Source organism: Boleophthalmus pectinirostris, unplaced genomic scaffold (assembly GCF_026225935.1).
Source record: "Boleophthalmus pectinirostris isolate CB_2022bp ecotype Guang Dong unplaced genomic scaffold, ASM2622593v1 HiC_scaffold_15, whole genome shotgun sequence".
Classification (NCBI taxonomy): domain Eukaryota; kingdom Metazoa; phylum Chordata; class Actinopteri; order Gobiiformes; family Gobiidae; genus Boleophthalmus; species Boleophthalmus pectinirostris.
The window spans coordinates 15,894,405-15,908,355 of NW_026571070.1; the positions used below are offsets into that span (position 1 = coordinate 15,894,405).

Consider the following 13,951-nt stretch of genomic DNA (forward strand, 5'->3'; position numbering starts at 1 on the left):
CATTCTGAGCTTTAGAGATGTAGATAGACTAATAATAAAGGATTATGGTCCTCAAACATGTGTAAATGAAACAAAACACATCTCCAGGTATGTTTTTGAGGATGTAATGGCATTATAACATGACTTAAAGCTCACAAGAGTCAATTTTGTGTAAAAAAGGATCTTTAAACCTCCTACTGTAATACCAACATTAATACAAACATTAAATCTAGTGGCACTATTTAGACTTTATTAACCATATTGTGGCTATAGTTCCATTGATAAGAAATAAATAGTGTATAACTACTGTAGCACATTAAAACACATGGTACAGATACATATATTACTTGATGACTTTAAAATGGCAAACGCAGTAGTTATTTTGCCATAACCATGCACATGTGTAGATCCAAGTTGGCGTACATTTATTCAAAAAGTTTGGCATGGAGGCATGAAGAATCTAGTTCATGATTCATGAGTTGTAACTTGAAAAACGCAAACACTTCAACTGTGCAAATCTTAAAGGTGTACTATGAAACTTTTTGGTTGGGGGTTTGTCATCTCCTTGTTTCTATGGATATGTCATTGCTCTGCTTGGAATGTTCCACAGTATGACATTAAAGAGCTGTATCTTACATTTATTAAGTTACAGGTGTTTCTATTGCTCAAAAATACCTAGAAAAACAGGCATTCTGACTGTGAGGGGTCTTGCCTCTTCACAGATCTGACATGTAACTTGGTCTGGTTTGGTCTCCATGAAGATAGAAAGGTTTAATGCCATACTGTGTAACATTCAAAAAGCAATAACATCTCCATGAAGAAAAACATCTGACGCACCCTCAACTAGAAAAGTTACACAATGCACCTTTAATTAAGCTCTATTAAAATCCAGTTTAGTTCATAATACGGCAGCTGCATTGTTGAGTGTCCACTGATTAACACAATTCATGTTTTTCCCTTTAGTTAAAGAGGCTTCGCTGTGAAAGTTCTTGTAAAGGTTTGCTGGTCCGTTGCCTCCAAAATGGTTAAAAAATGAATAGCAAATGCCATCACCATGTTGATAATGTCCAGGAACTGTGGCTATAAATTAACCATTATTCAAATCTATAGCACATTAAACAACAGTGGCACATGTCCTCTTCTAGCCGTCCAGAGGTTTGCCCAGGTAAACCATGGTGACTTCGGTGTTGCCGTAAACTGCAGATACAGCTGGAAACAGGCAAGCTTTGGGCAGTCCTCGAAAAGCTACTCCCAGAAACTCAAAACCCCTCTCAAATGCTAAAGTCTTGTCATCCATGTCTAGAATCACTCGTATCCTTTCTCCAATCTGTAAAAGAATATAGACAAAATTAAGAATTTCAATTGAATATTCCAAAAAAAGAGTAAGACATACATGTTTAGTTGAGGGGAGATACTGTAGCAATTCTGTAGCACTACCATGCTAGATACTGTACTTCAGAATCATATTAATCTAGTGGTAATAATGAATGGCTACAAAATATATTTTACATGCCCTTATAGTCTTGGTTACTACATTTTAGAGAATTCTGTTATTTATAGAATTTCCAGGCATTTCAAACTGTGGTATGAGTTCCTCTTTTTGGTTAGTCCTTATTTAGAACTAATATAGAATAAGATCCTCCTTTTTAACCTGGTTCAGTCCGGTTTTAGTCCTGGTTGAGATCTGGTGGTATTTGGAAGACCGTATGTTTACTTGCTACAATATTCTTGATGTGAAGAGAACCACTGTCCAAGATAAAACTTTGTGTAGGAGAGGACTTACTACATTTTCATACAACACAGTGGTATTGAATACTGCAGACCTGAGCCTAGTATTTCTTGCTTTTGCTTTGTAATCAGTATAACTGGCATCACCTGTCACTAAGAAATGGAAGAAATTAGTACACCTACATACTAATCCATACTAAAACATACTGGAAAAATAGATGCTCACTTTTAAAAAAAATCTAATAAAAAGGAAAACTTTTAACCTTTCCAGAGTAGTTTCAGTAGCCTGAGTGCGTGTAACACTAGGATCTTTTCGCCCTTTGTATAAAAATCAAGTTTTAAATGTTAGTATCATGGCAACACTACACCACAGGTATAACAGATGGTGTAATGATGATGCTTGTGTATGCATGTATGTATCTAGTAGAAGAAAGTCAATTATAAATGTAGTGTCAAAGAAATTTGTAGGACAGTATTGGGGGCACATGGGTTGTGGTGAGATTAGCAGAGTTTGAGTCCTTACCTGATATTTTGGCGCATTGTTGCATTGTGGGAAATTTCCATTCACCTCTCCATTGTGAAGAAGATTATTGTCCACTAAGTTCCAGCCCCAACTTTGGTCGTCACTACCCAATAGAGCCACATAGCCTTGGCATTGCATAGCTGCCCTTTTCGTGGCAATACCAATAACCGCTACAGTACCAAGAGGACCCTCCCACCAAATCTCCCAAGCGTGCCGTCCCTCTGAGAAGCCAATTTTGCCCCTTGCGCCGTCTGTGCTTTGGGCGATGGGGTTTCGGTGCAGGGTGAAGCCATTTTTCTTGATGTAAACATTCCGTGAGCAGTCGTGGGAACTCAGAGCGTGTTGAAAGGACTTGAGCTGAAAACAAAGACAGACATGACAGAAGTGAAGAGATGTCAAGTATAATGCAGTGCAGTACATTCCTACAGATGGGGTGGGACTTTCAAGGCCTAAAAACTGTCAAACTATACTGTATAGGAAACCTTTTTTACTCCATTATAAGGCCTGTTTTCATTTTCATAGTCACTTTATTAACTATTATAAACTAGGTGCAAATGAAATTATAGTATTCTGTTGTGACAAACTCCAGTGCATTTAGATCAGACCAGGCCAGAAAGGCATGTATACAACTGTGCAAAAGAGCAATTGTAGCAAGAAATTATTTCCCACTTAGTCCACACAGACACATCAAGAGACAGTCTGGAGATTTTATACTGAATAATAGATCAGGCTGCATTGATTTGGTTCCTATTGGTGCTGCTATGTCGGGAGACAAGGTTTAGGCCTTTCCAGAGAACATTAGCCTATACGATGGGGTTTCGGCAGTATATTCAGTTATAATACACACTTACACACATCATGCACATTGGTAAAAAATACCTTTCCCTTGTAAGTGGGCAGGTTACACAGCACATCAGAGCGCAGAGCCTCGTCGCTGAGACTCCGGGTGCAAAGACTGCGCCACACCTCGCTGTTTTCATCCGACAAGATGTTATACCAGTGCCAGCAAACTAGCGAGCACCGCATGAGGTCCGACAGCTCCAAATATGAGAAAATGTGCTCCAGAACTCGAGCTGGGAGTCTCCCAGCCACGCCAGCCGCTCCCCCGGCCGAGCCCGCTCCTCCCCCGGCTGCAGCAGCGGCATAGGGCGAGCCTGCAGACAGACACCCAGAAGCCGCTGCGCCGAGAGAGGCTCCACTGCCACCAGCTGCCACAGACATCACGGATCTGCTGCTCCAAACTATTACACCTAATCTAAATCTTAGCCTAATGCTCTTGACGGACCCCTATAAAATGCTAAATATCCGCATAGTGACAGAAGTGATCATATTATATTGCTTATCACAGCCATAACACCCTAGACCCAGGCTGCCGAGCTCAATGGCTGAATGAGGGGATGCGTCAAAGGGTCTGGAAGAACACAGAAGCTAGCGAAACCATATTACAATATTTTACTTTACATTAAATGAAATACTAAATTATTAAAACAAACCTTCATCCAAGTCTCTTAAAGGGCATAAAGCAATATAGGTAATCAAACTACAAGGCAAAACGGACGGGAAATTAATATATAAGTTTTTATATTGCTGTCAGGATCTTAGAGCGGCCATGATGGCTTTTTATTTACAATTTTTATTTTGCATTTTAAATGCCACTGCAGCATATTTTGCGCATGACAAAATAATTTCACAATTGATATATTCAATTTCTATATTTTTAACTGTCTTAATTGGCTAAACTGATATAATTTCCACATTTGTTTTGAGCTTTCTTAAACCACGTGATTTTTTGCGGAAGTGACGCGGTTTGCTCAAAAGAGTTCAGCTGCATCTGGGAGCAAAACCCCAGCTAGCTTAATTTCATTTTCACCAAAGGATCAAAGGTGGGGAATAACCGGCAGCTCAATCCGCGAAACGTGAGTGAAATCGTTTTTCTCTTTATTTCTCTGTATCCAGTGTGGGACAGGTGTTAGTGGGGGACACCGCTACCTGCCGCCTCCTCCTGCCGTGCGGCCTGTTGACAAGCTCTGCCCAATCGGCTGCTCTGCGGGACAGTCCAGCGGTTTAGCGCGGTCAAAAAGGTGATTCGCAGGTTAAATCAGGCATCAACAGTTTTCTCTCGAATTATCTGTAGTTTTCAGGTGCTCTTAAGATTTCTGTGATTAATTACACAGAGCTATAGGTTGGCTAGTGGTGACAAGTGTCCCGTTTCGTTCACCTTCACTACAAATCTTGAAGTAAAAGAATGCCACAGCCATCTTTATTTTTTTATAGTACGAGTGTCTAATGCAACCTTTCTAAAATAACCAAAAAACAAATGCACAAGGGACTATATGAGTTAAATGACCCCTTGCATATTACATGTGTTCAACTACAAAAGGTAGACTTCCTTAAATTGCAATAATTTAAACATACCGAAGTATTATTGCAACATCTTTTCTTTTATTGCAACATCTTTTCTTTTATATTTCACATTTATTTCTAAGAAATTGCATATTAACATGTCATTAAATTATTCATTTTTGTTATTTAAGCATTTAATATTAATAAATACTTACCACCAAGTCATATCTCTGTTAAGAAAAGCCATTATTTGCTCATGTTATTTAAAAAGCAAATGCAAACACATTAAAGATAAAGCATAATTGATTTGAAAGACCAGTCAAATGATGCAATTCTGTTTGTTGGCCAATAGAGGGAAGTGCCTCCCAGGCTATTGAAACAAATGTTTATTGAATTAGACTGTTTTATCTTTAATTATCTTTCTGTGTAGAATCTGAGAAGTGACCACAATGAATCCGGTGTACAGCCCTGCGCCAACAGGGGTCCCCTTTACCAATACTAAAGGCATAGGATATCCAGGTATGTTTTCTCCTCTCCATAATTAATTTGCTCTGTTTGTAATTAAATGTTAAACTGGTTTATGCCTGGTTTATATCTTCTATCTTCTGTTATTCTGCTAGCTGGTTTCCCTGTTGGTTATGCAGCAGCACCTCCCACATACACTCCCAGTGTCTATCCTGGTGCCAGCCCAGCATTCCCCAGTGGTGAGAATCATACATTTTACCTGAAATATCAACAGCATTTTAAATACTATTACTCATGTATTTATATGTCCCGTGAGTGCAGTCTTATAATTGTTACTTTTCATGTCAAACGCTGTACTTTAATTACAGGATACTCTCCAGGCACTCCTTTTAAAATGACCTGTTCTCCAAACACTGGGACCGTGCCTCCTTATACGTCCTCACCAAATCCTTATCCGGCTGCTGTGTATCCCGTCAGGAGCACCTACCCCCAACAGAACCCTTATGCTCAGGTTTATCATATCACACTGATATTTATATGTACCATATTTGGTGCTTTAATATTTCTATATACTGTTATGATTTGGGCTTTTTTATTTGATAGTCAATTTATTTAGTTTTTGTTTTTTTTTACACCACAAACTAATTCTTATTTACCATACCTGGGTGTGCTAGAGAGTACTCAAGAGGAAGAGAGGAGACACAGAAGACATTTGCATTGATATATACTCATAAGATCAAATCATTTGCTAGTAAAAGTTTGAGTTGAGTTCTTTAGTTTAGCAGCTGTCTTAGGTAGGCAGAGGTAAGACCTTTTATACTTGTTGCAATATAAATTGAGTGTCTTTAATTGCTTTAACTACATTTAAATAAATATTTGCATGTATTTATTTAGCCCTGTCAGCAACACAATGTTCTTATTGCAGGCATTAATACCTTCACAACAACAAGGCACTTACTACACACAGCCACTGTACGCTGCTCCGCCTCATGTCATACATCACACGACAGTTGTCCAGCCCAATGGGATGCCAGCAACCATGTTTGCCCCGCCCATCCCTCCCCCTCATCGCAATGGGGTCCCCATGGGAATGGTTGCGGGCACGACTATGGCCATGTCGGCAGGTGAGCGTCTTCACACAAATCTTTTACATTGTTTTTATTTAGTTTGGTTCTTAAGTAGGGACTGTTAGACTACAAATTTCTAGGGTTGTGAAAGGAAATGTATTGATTAGGCAAGATTATATTACATTATAACAACAAAAAACATTGTCAGTTGTCATTATTGTATGTACTGTCAATATATTACTTTATGAAATTAAACTGATGAATCCCAATGATCAATTCCCAGAAAATCTTGGCCTCCCTATCCATAAGAAGTAGCATGTAATCAAAATTAAATTCAGTGATGTCCCATACCTTTTTATTTGTTGACATTCACAAATTAAAAATATTTGCCAAAAACAATTCAAAATAATTGGTCAAATAATTATAGTGGCTTAGATGTCATTATGTGTATTCATGTCTATCTTTATGGAAAATTTCTGCTATTAAAATTCCACATCTTCTAATGTCTATTGTCTGTATTTTCTAGGAACATTGTTGACCACTCCTTCACCAGCGCCTGTTGCACCCCACCCGGTCACAATGCCAACATATCGGCCTCCGGGCACACCCAGCTACAGCTATGTGCCCCCACAGTGGTGAACTGAGGGGTGAGATGGATTCTTACTTCATACATACATTCAAAGCTCTGTATAATATAAACTTTACCTTTTATATAGAGCTTTATATATATATATTTTTTTTTCTTCTCTCCACAGGTCAATGGATGGTAGTTATGCATTCACACTATACTCCAGTGTTTTTGCTTTTGGTGAAGACAGCCCAGCCACTGTCTGAAGCCAATTGCTCTTCTTCCAGCATAATGTGAATCTTAAACCCTATATATCATAGAAAGAGTCCCATTTTAAAAAGGAAAAGGGGGAAATTGGATGATGACGTGACCCCGGTTAATGAGATAAGGCTGCATTCCTAAACTACTCTCCCAACGCCAGCACCTCTAGAGCCTGCTGCATATCACATATAACAAAGCTCCGTGCTAACCCTTTTGTGCTCTGTCATGAGAGTTTTGAAGCTTAATCCTTTTAGCATTGAAAATAGAGTTTGGATCTGGATTTTGTTACATAATACATTACATTACTCTTTGGGAACACATATGATGCTGAATGCATGTGTATATACAGTATATAGGCACATGGAATAATGCTAGCTCAATCTACCTGCTGTGACAGATGCAAAGTGAACAAAAGGCACACATCCAAAGGAACTAGAGTAATAATCTGCGATGCTGAATCACTCATAACCATGTCTTAATGTGAAAAGAAGAGGACATAAAATGTTAGCTCATGCAAAAACATTCCTGCACTAAAAGTGCAGACTAAACTGTAATTTCACTGCTTTGTGATTTAGAAAGTGATGGTAGGTTTTAATTATTATTTTTTCAGTGATGCAGTGTATGCATTTGTCTTATCATTTTTGTATTTTAGGAAAAAGATGGGACCTTTGAGTTTGTGCCTCTTTGATGGCCATTACGTAATCATTAAGTGTTTAAATGTTTTATTTTTCACTATTTTATAGAAGATTTAATTCCACACGTCATATGCAGCTTTTTTGCCAGAAACACATTTTGATGACAATTTGCTTTTATAACCAAAAGTATTCTTTGTAGGAAAATGTTGATCAAGTTTTTGGAGGTCTTTTGCACCATGTCAGTGAGTGTGAATGAGCAACAGTAGCCTTGTGTGAGTATGAGTTAAAAAATAAAATAAAACCATTAAATGGTGCCATACAGTGCAACTTGCCTAGAAAGATAGACCTATGTTACCTGTGTCAATAATAACCAATGCATTCTTGATAGATGGGCCTAAGGTCTAAGCATAAACTGTTAATATGAAACTCATGTGTGAATAGCACTACTGAATAAAGACACTAATTTAAACACATGTGTAAAACACCAAACATTTTGCATTGCTCGCTGTTTACCTCAAGGTACCAGGCTAACTCACCAAGATCACTGTCTCCAGACTAGCTTTTCTATGTTGCCTCAGTCACCTCGGTTAAAATCTGTTTTGTAAATGTTATTTTTGTGATTTCGGTTCTTGTTTTGTATTCTAAAGAAAGACCAAAAATAAAAATAAAATGTTAAAAAATATTGAACCTCAGTGTCTGTTGTTTGTATGTGCAAAATGAGGATTTTATAATGAATCCATGAAAAAGATGCATGAAGAGGATACAGGAATTCAATTGTTGTCAATGTTAGGCAATAAAAAAAAAAAAAAAAAAAAAAAAAAAAAAAAAAGACAGGCTCCCATCATGCATTGCGGCGCGCCAGATTGAAGTTTTGTTTACAACGCGGCTCGTTTCGGGCACGGATTTATAAGAAGTAAACCTGCACTTTAAAGTATTTTACACTTAATTTCAAAAGAGAGACCCGTTTGCATGTTGTTTGTTACGTATTTTTTGTTATGGGTTTTTGCTATTCTGTCCTTAAAGTCAAAGTATCGGCTCTAAAAGCGACTAGAAATCTACCAGAAGTGTCCACAACGAATACGGCGATCCGCTTTTCCAATCAAAATGAAGTGACAGCAATTTAAAACGACAGATTAAACATTATTTCCTGTAAACGTGGCCTGGTCGGTGAGTTTTTCTCTCCACAATGAGCAGCAGTCCTGTACCGAGCAGTGATGAAACTAAACCTGGAGGAAAGTTTGAGGATTTGTGGAGGCAGCTCGGGGACTGTCACCAAAATGCTTTTCAAGGTACTTTACTCAGCTATTTATGAAGAAATTGCTTTTATTTTGTTAATTTTTTAAGTAAATGTGATTATTGAGACCCAAATATTACTGTTGTTGGCTATGCAAGCTCACTAATTTACAATTTTGTTCCAGTTTACATAAAAACAAAAACAAAAAAACACTCAAAATAACTCAAAAATTCCCAGTGAATACATTTCTCAATTGCTCAGTTGAATAAAGGGCTCATAAGACATTTTAATAATACATTTAAAAACATTTAGACAGGCTTTAAGTCTTTATTTCATAATTATTGAGCGTATTTTCGTCCATTTTTGTCAACTTTAGCTGAATCCGTGTTGTATTTTCTAGAATTGGAAGCCAAAATAGCCAAGCTGAAAAAGGAGCGATGTTTGTAAGTATATTAAAGGTCACACTTGTGTTTCATGTTAAATGTTGAATGTACACATATGAGTTTTAATGTAACTATTTTTTTCTTTCCAGAGACGCTCAGAGACTCGAGGTGTTTTTTAATCGTAACCAGCAACTGAAAGAACAAAACAAAAGCTTACAGGACACTATCAGTGGTTTAGAGGAAAGGTAGCTCTCTCCATTGACTGTCTCTCATTAATACATGTCCTTAAAAATGTAGTAAATGTAGGTACAGAAATGTCATAGTTATAATGCCTTCTGTTTTTAGACTTCGAGCTGGAGAGTGTGAAAGATGCACCATTTTAGAAGACAGCTTGAAAAACATCGAAGATCATAATACATTTCTTATTAACAAACTAAGTAAGTCTATTGTTTGGATTTGTAATAAAATATTGATTGCAATTGTTTTGAATGCAAGCTTTTTCTATTTTAGAGCAAGAGAAAAAAGTCCTTGAAGATAACAACAAGAAGCTAAATGCAGAGCTTGAAAAACTGAATAAAGCTGGGTATGTTTTCAGTAATAAATGCCACAAAAATACAACATTTGGTTTAATTGATCTAAACAATGGTATAGTAGATTTCACTTCCTTTACTTTACATGTATCCTGATTTATTTTAAACCTCCCTGTGTTAAATTTTCAGTTCCTGTTTAAAGTATTTTGTGTTTTTAGTTTTGATTGTCAGCGGTCTTCATCTCCAGAGCCAGACGACTGCTTTATCCCAGACTCTCCTGTGATGTCCAGTTCACTCCCAGCTGCAAACAAACTCAAAAAACGCAAAAATGTCGAGAAATCAAAGTTTGTCCGTTATGTGGAGAGACCGCTACAAAGAGCTCACACCTCACTGTTTATCGGTCAGTGAATTTTAGTAAATGTTGGAGATTAACATTTTGGGGGCGAATATGTAATTGGAAGTTTTAACAAGCACTGCCATTATGATTATATTAATGTTTTAATAGTAGGATTCAGTTCCACATTTTAAAGAGGAGAGTTTACAGTTGTGTGAAAAACTGAATATGAACTCAAAATGAACTGCTAAACTAGACACGTTTCTAGAGAGGTCTAAACTAAAAGGTTAGCATGTATAACACAACAGAATATTTTGTCATTTGCAGGGGAAAAGTCTTTCTGGAAAAAAATGTGGTCTTTACGATTTGCTATTGGAACCATTCATATTGTGATTACACTGGCTACATCTGGGGCTGCAATATTAATTTAGTGAAATATTTTAATTCACAATGTCTCACCTAAACTTATCAATTACACAATGTTATTACTTTTCCATAGAAGCTGAAAAGGACCCAGAAGCGCAACAAAATCCAGTGCTGGTGCCAAATACTTGTGATCTTGAAGCTTCTCAAATGGGTAAGAGCTTTCAAAATATACTTTCTGTAAATTCACAGCCTACAAACATGTATTCTTAATATAAAGTTAGATAAAAATGATGGACTGACTGTTTCTAGATGGAGATCTGAATTCAGAAGATGTGGTAGCAGAGACTTGCCGCCTGGATCTTCTACCTCATCGTGTGGTAGGCTGAATGCCATGGTTTAAATTTCCCTCTTGATTTTTTGTTTGATAATTTTTCATTTTTTATTCATTGCAGAAAAAAGAAGATCCTGTGAACCAGCAGCACAGTCCTGAGACTTTATTTCAATCTAAACTTCACACAAAGTAGGGACAATTCAAAAGTGAGTTAGCGGTTTTAATGGATTTCCTAACCATTATATAATTTCTGTTTTAAGACCTTTGAAGAACCACAGTCCAGACTCCACCACAGACCGGTCCCCATCACTGATGCCTCGAAACAAGCGCTTTTCCAGTGACAGTTTTATCATCAGCAACATGGCAAAAAGAAAGAAAGAGGAAAGCCAAATGGAAAACAAGGAGGAAAAACAAGATGCTCCTCAAAAAGTGGAGAGGAAACCAAAACTAGAACAATCCACTCTTCTGAATGAAAGCTGTAAAGTAAATGCCAAGGTTAGGACGTTATCACATGTTATTTAAAGGTGCATTATTTTGGTTGGGGGTCCTTCACCTGCTTGTTCATGTCATTACTCTGCCTGAAATGTTCCACAGTGTGATATTAAATAGCTCTACCTTACATTTATTTAATTACAGGTGGTTTCAGAACTCAAAAATACCCAGAAAAACACAGATCTGACCTGTAACTCCACAGATCTGACCTGTAACTTGGTCTCGTTTGGTCTCAATGAAAATAGAAAGATTTTAAGGGCATACTGTGAAACATTCCAGACAAAGCAATAACAAGCAGAAAAAGGACAAAAGTATTTGGCGGCCCCTCCACCAGAAAAGTTACACATTGCACTTTTTAAACCATAAACGTTTTACCTTTTTGTCTTTAAATGTGTTTGTTAACATTTTCAACAGAGTCAGTCTATTGAGGATGAAACCCTAATTGAGAACCCAAACATACCTTATTTGAGTCCTGTTTTTAAGAAGCCAAATGCAAAAATAAAACCACAAAAAGACGTCAGAAATTGTAACCCACTCAAAGATAGGAATAGGTCATGTCAAACCAACAGTGAAAATTGTAAGTGTAATTTTATTTATATACTACATGTAATTATATATTCAAAGTACAATGTCAGAGTGAACCTGTTTTGTCTCCTTCAGCTCCAAGAGAATTTAAAATTGAACCAATGTGGAGTATTGACCCAGCACTCGCCCTTGAAATGTACGAGAGTGAACAAGAGACTAATGAGGTATGGGACATATCACATTTATAGCTGTAGGTATTTAAAACTTGGCAATGTATACTGCATAAAATATTGAGCAGCTATAATAGATTTTATTTCTGTTTTGTAGGAAAAAGAGGAAAAATACATGGACTCAGACTGCACTTGGATTAGTCACAGCCTTCATCAGGGACGGGCAGAAAATGAAGAAGACTTACGTTTGTGGTAAACTTAAAGATGCACTTTTCTGGTGGAGGGTCCGCTACCTACTTGTCTCCATGGAGATGTTATTGCTTTGCCTGGAATGTTCCATGGTATAACTTTAAGCATATCCATCTAGCCTTTACTCATTACTTCTGGAATGACAGGGGTGACTTTCTACAGAGCTGAATTGTAATGTAGCATAGTGCTCTAACCTGATTAAACCTGTCCATCACAAGGGAGACAATCTACACTGTGGGACATTCTAGACAAAGTAATAATATTTCCATGGAGACAAGCAAGTGCCAGATCCTCCACTAGAAATGTTATGAATTGCACCTTTTTAAACCAGAAATATTGACCTAAACAACTTAAAATAGATGTACTTTTAAATGCTGTATTCACATCTATTTTTAAGACTTAGGTCATAAGACAAATGATAGTTTGGACCGAATGTTTGACACCAGCGCCTGTGGAGATTATAAGTCATACACCACTTTACCTATAGAAGACCAACCCAGTGACCAAGATGAGGAGAAGGATAGAGAGGAGGAAGAGGGTGGGTCTGGTATTTTAGTTTCTGTTTCTAATAGTTCCCTAACAACTGAATATTTTGCTATGGGACAAACTTGTCAAGGCTTTTGATGCATTAACCCATATTTTGTGACTTTTGTTTACAGGGGGTTATGAAGATGATGGTGAAAATAGTATGAACAGAAGAAAACCAGGGTGAGAAACAATATATGCCATGTTATCTTTCTTTTTACACTTGACCTCGTTTGGCCCTGGTTTTGCCCTAATGTAGACTTTGCTTGATCAAGTTCTATTCCTGGTTTAGACCTGGGTTTAGTCTGTTTTGTCCCAATTTTGATGTTGTGTATGTGCAAGTTAGAGCCTATTGAGACCGCACTAATATTGTTGTTATAATCACTATATTGTTTTCTTTCTATAGCCAACCAGCCTTTGCTCATGTGGCTGTGATTCGTAAGAAAGACGAACGCAGAAAACTCAAAGGGACGACCTGCAAGGAGTGTGAAGTTGTAAGTTTTCTCCCAGTGCATAAAAATAAATAAATACAACTTATTTATTTAATGTTACGTTTTTTTTCTGCAGTATTATGCACATCTTCCAGAGGAGGAGAGACACAAAAAGCTGTCAAACTGCTCCAGGCACCGGTTCCTCTATATTCCTCCCTGTACTCCTGAGAACTTCTGGGAGGTTGGATTTCCATCTACACAGACTTGTATAGAAAGAGGTACACAGCTTATGAACTCACTCTTAATAAATAATAACGCACTATTCATATCACATGTAATGCATTTCTTGAAATCTTGAAATCAAGTGAAGATGTGTAGTCATGGCCATCTCAGTTTAGTCCTAATTTAGCCTGAGTTTGGTCTACTTTTACTAATAATTTGTACTAGCTGATGTTTGAAAATATTGCAGTAATATTGTTAGCTCAGTTTAATATATTTCCTTCTCATTTTGGGAAGCATGAAAGAAACCTCAAAACATTTTCTGATTCGCAGGTTATATCAAAGAAGACAAAAATCCTCAGTCACGCTTACGGAGGAGACAGCCTTTCAATGCTTTATTTTCCCCAAAAGGTAAAAAGCAAGAAAAATGAGTCCAAAAGCATTGGGCTAAAATATAAACATATGATTCTGTCTCTTTTAATTATTATTTTTTTTAGTTTAAAATCCCTGTAAATTGTGAAAATGACTGGTGATGTAAATAAAAATTACTACTGATAATAATAATGCATATGTGAATACTGGACTTAGACAAA

At 37.1% G+C, this 13,951-nt stretch overlaps 3 protein-coding genes across 5 annotated transcripts; 2 read left to right on the plus strand and 1 right to left on the minus strand.

The window, feature by feature from the left end:
• Nucleotides 1-207: 207 nt before the first annotated feature.
• Nucleotides 208-3,620, minus strand: fbxo45 (F-box protein 45). Its single transcript, XM_020930845.2, has 3 exons — nt 3,110-3,620; nt 2,231-2,587; nt 208-1,306 (listed from the first exon to the last, which is right to left on the minus strand). Exons 1-3 carry the CDS (start codon nt 3,449-3,451, stop codon nt 1,121-1,123), a joined length of 885 nt encoding a protein of 294 aa, XP_020786504.1. The 5' UTR covers nt 3,452-3,620; the 3' UTR covers nt 208-1,120.
• Nucleotides 3,621-3,889: 269 nt separating this feature from the next.
• Nucleotides 3,890-8,256, plus strand: fam168b (family with sequence similarity 168 member B). Of its 3 annotated transcripts, XM_020930531.2 has the most exons (7): nt 3,964-4,146; nt 5,004-5,092; nt 5,194-5,277; nt 5,407-5,549; nt 5,964-6,162; nt 6,632-6,752; nt 6,861-8,256. In XM_020930531.2, exons 2-6 carry the CDS (start codon nt 5,023-5,025, stop codon nt 6,742-6,744), a joined length of 609 nt encoding a protein of 202 aa, XP_020786190.1. In that variant the 5' UTR covers nt 3,964-4,146; nt 5,004-5,022; the 3' UTR covers nt 6,745-6,752; nt 6,861-8,256. The 3 variants fall into 3 exon arrangements, with proteins under 3 accessions (XP_020786182.1, XP_020786190.1, XP_055006867.1); XM_020930523.2 differs by having other exon boundaries at nt 3,890-4,146; nt 5,194-5,549; XM_055150892.1 differs by lacking the exon at nt 3,964-4,146 and adding an exon at nt 4,162-4,311 and having other exon boundaries at nt 5,194-5,549.
• A 131-nt stretch (nt 8,257-8,387) lies between these two features.
• Nucleotides 8,388-13,921, plus strand: rbbp8 (retinoblastoma binding protein 8). The gene is made up of 18 exons (XM_055151259.1): nt 8,388-8,858; nt 9,204-9,246; nt 9,336-9,431; nt 9,532-9,623; nt 9,697-9,769; nt 9,935-10,116; nt 10,550-10,627; nt 10,726-10,793; nt 10,869-10,936; nt 11,008-11,242; nt 11,654-11,816; nt 11,900-11,988; nt 12,072-12,186; nt 12,581-12,721; nt 12,843-12,891; nt 13,115-13,202; nt 13,276-13,417; nt 13,692-13,921. The coding sequence occupies exons 1-18, from the start codon at nt 8,756-8,758 to the stop codon at nt 13,787-13,789; spliced, it is 1,923 nt and encodes a 640-aa protein (XP_055007234.1). The 5' UTR covers nt 8,388-8,755; the 3' UTR covers nt 13,790-13,921.
• The last annotated feature ends 30 nt before the right edge of the window (nt 13,922-13,951 follow it).

What these genes read in the sequence shown, in the direction of transcription:
- fbxo45 (XM_020930845.2), bottom strand. Translation starts at nt 3,451, where the DNA reads ATGTCTGTGGCAGCTGGTGGCAGTGGAGCCTCTCTCGGCGCAGCGGCT. An exon ending in TGCCCACTTACAAGGGAAAG is followed by an intron (nt 2,588 to 3,109) that starts GTATTTTTTACC and finishes CTTTGTTTTCAG; the next exon opens with CTCAAGTCCTTTCAACACGC. An exon ending in ACAATGCGCCAAAATATCAG is followed by an intron (nt 1,307 to 2,230) that starts GTAAGGACTCAA and finishes ATTCTTTTACAG; the next exon opens with ATTGGAGAAAGGATACGAGT.
- fam168b (XM_020930523.2), top strand. Translation starts at nt 5,023, where the DNA reads ATGAATCCGGTGTACAGCCCTGCGCCAACAGGGGTCCCCTTTACCAAT. An exon ending in TAAAGGCATAGGATATCCAG is followed by an intron (nt 5,093 to 5,193) that starts GTATGTTTTCTC and finishes TTATTCTGCTAG; the next exon opens with CTGGTTTCCCTGTTGGTTAT. An exon ending in AACAGAACCCTTATGCTCAG is followed by an intron (nt 5,550 to 5,963) that starts GTTTATCATATC and finishes TTCTTATTGCAG; the next exon opens with GCATTAATACCTTCACAACA.
- rbbp8 (XM_055151259.1), top strand. Translation starts at nt 8,756, where the DNA reads ATGAGCAGCAGTCCTGTACCGAGCAGTGATGAAACTAAACCTGGAGGA. An exon ending in ATTTCTTATTAACAAACTAA is followed by an intron (nt 9,624 to 9,696) that starts GTAAGTCTATTG and finishes TTTCTATTTTAG; the next exon opens with AGCAAGAGAAAAAAGTCCTT. An exon ending in GGATAGAGAGGAGGAAGAGG is followed by an intron (nt 12,722 to 12,842) that starts GTGGGTCTGGTA and finishes TTTTGTTTACAG; the next exon opens with GGGGTTATGAAGATGATGGT.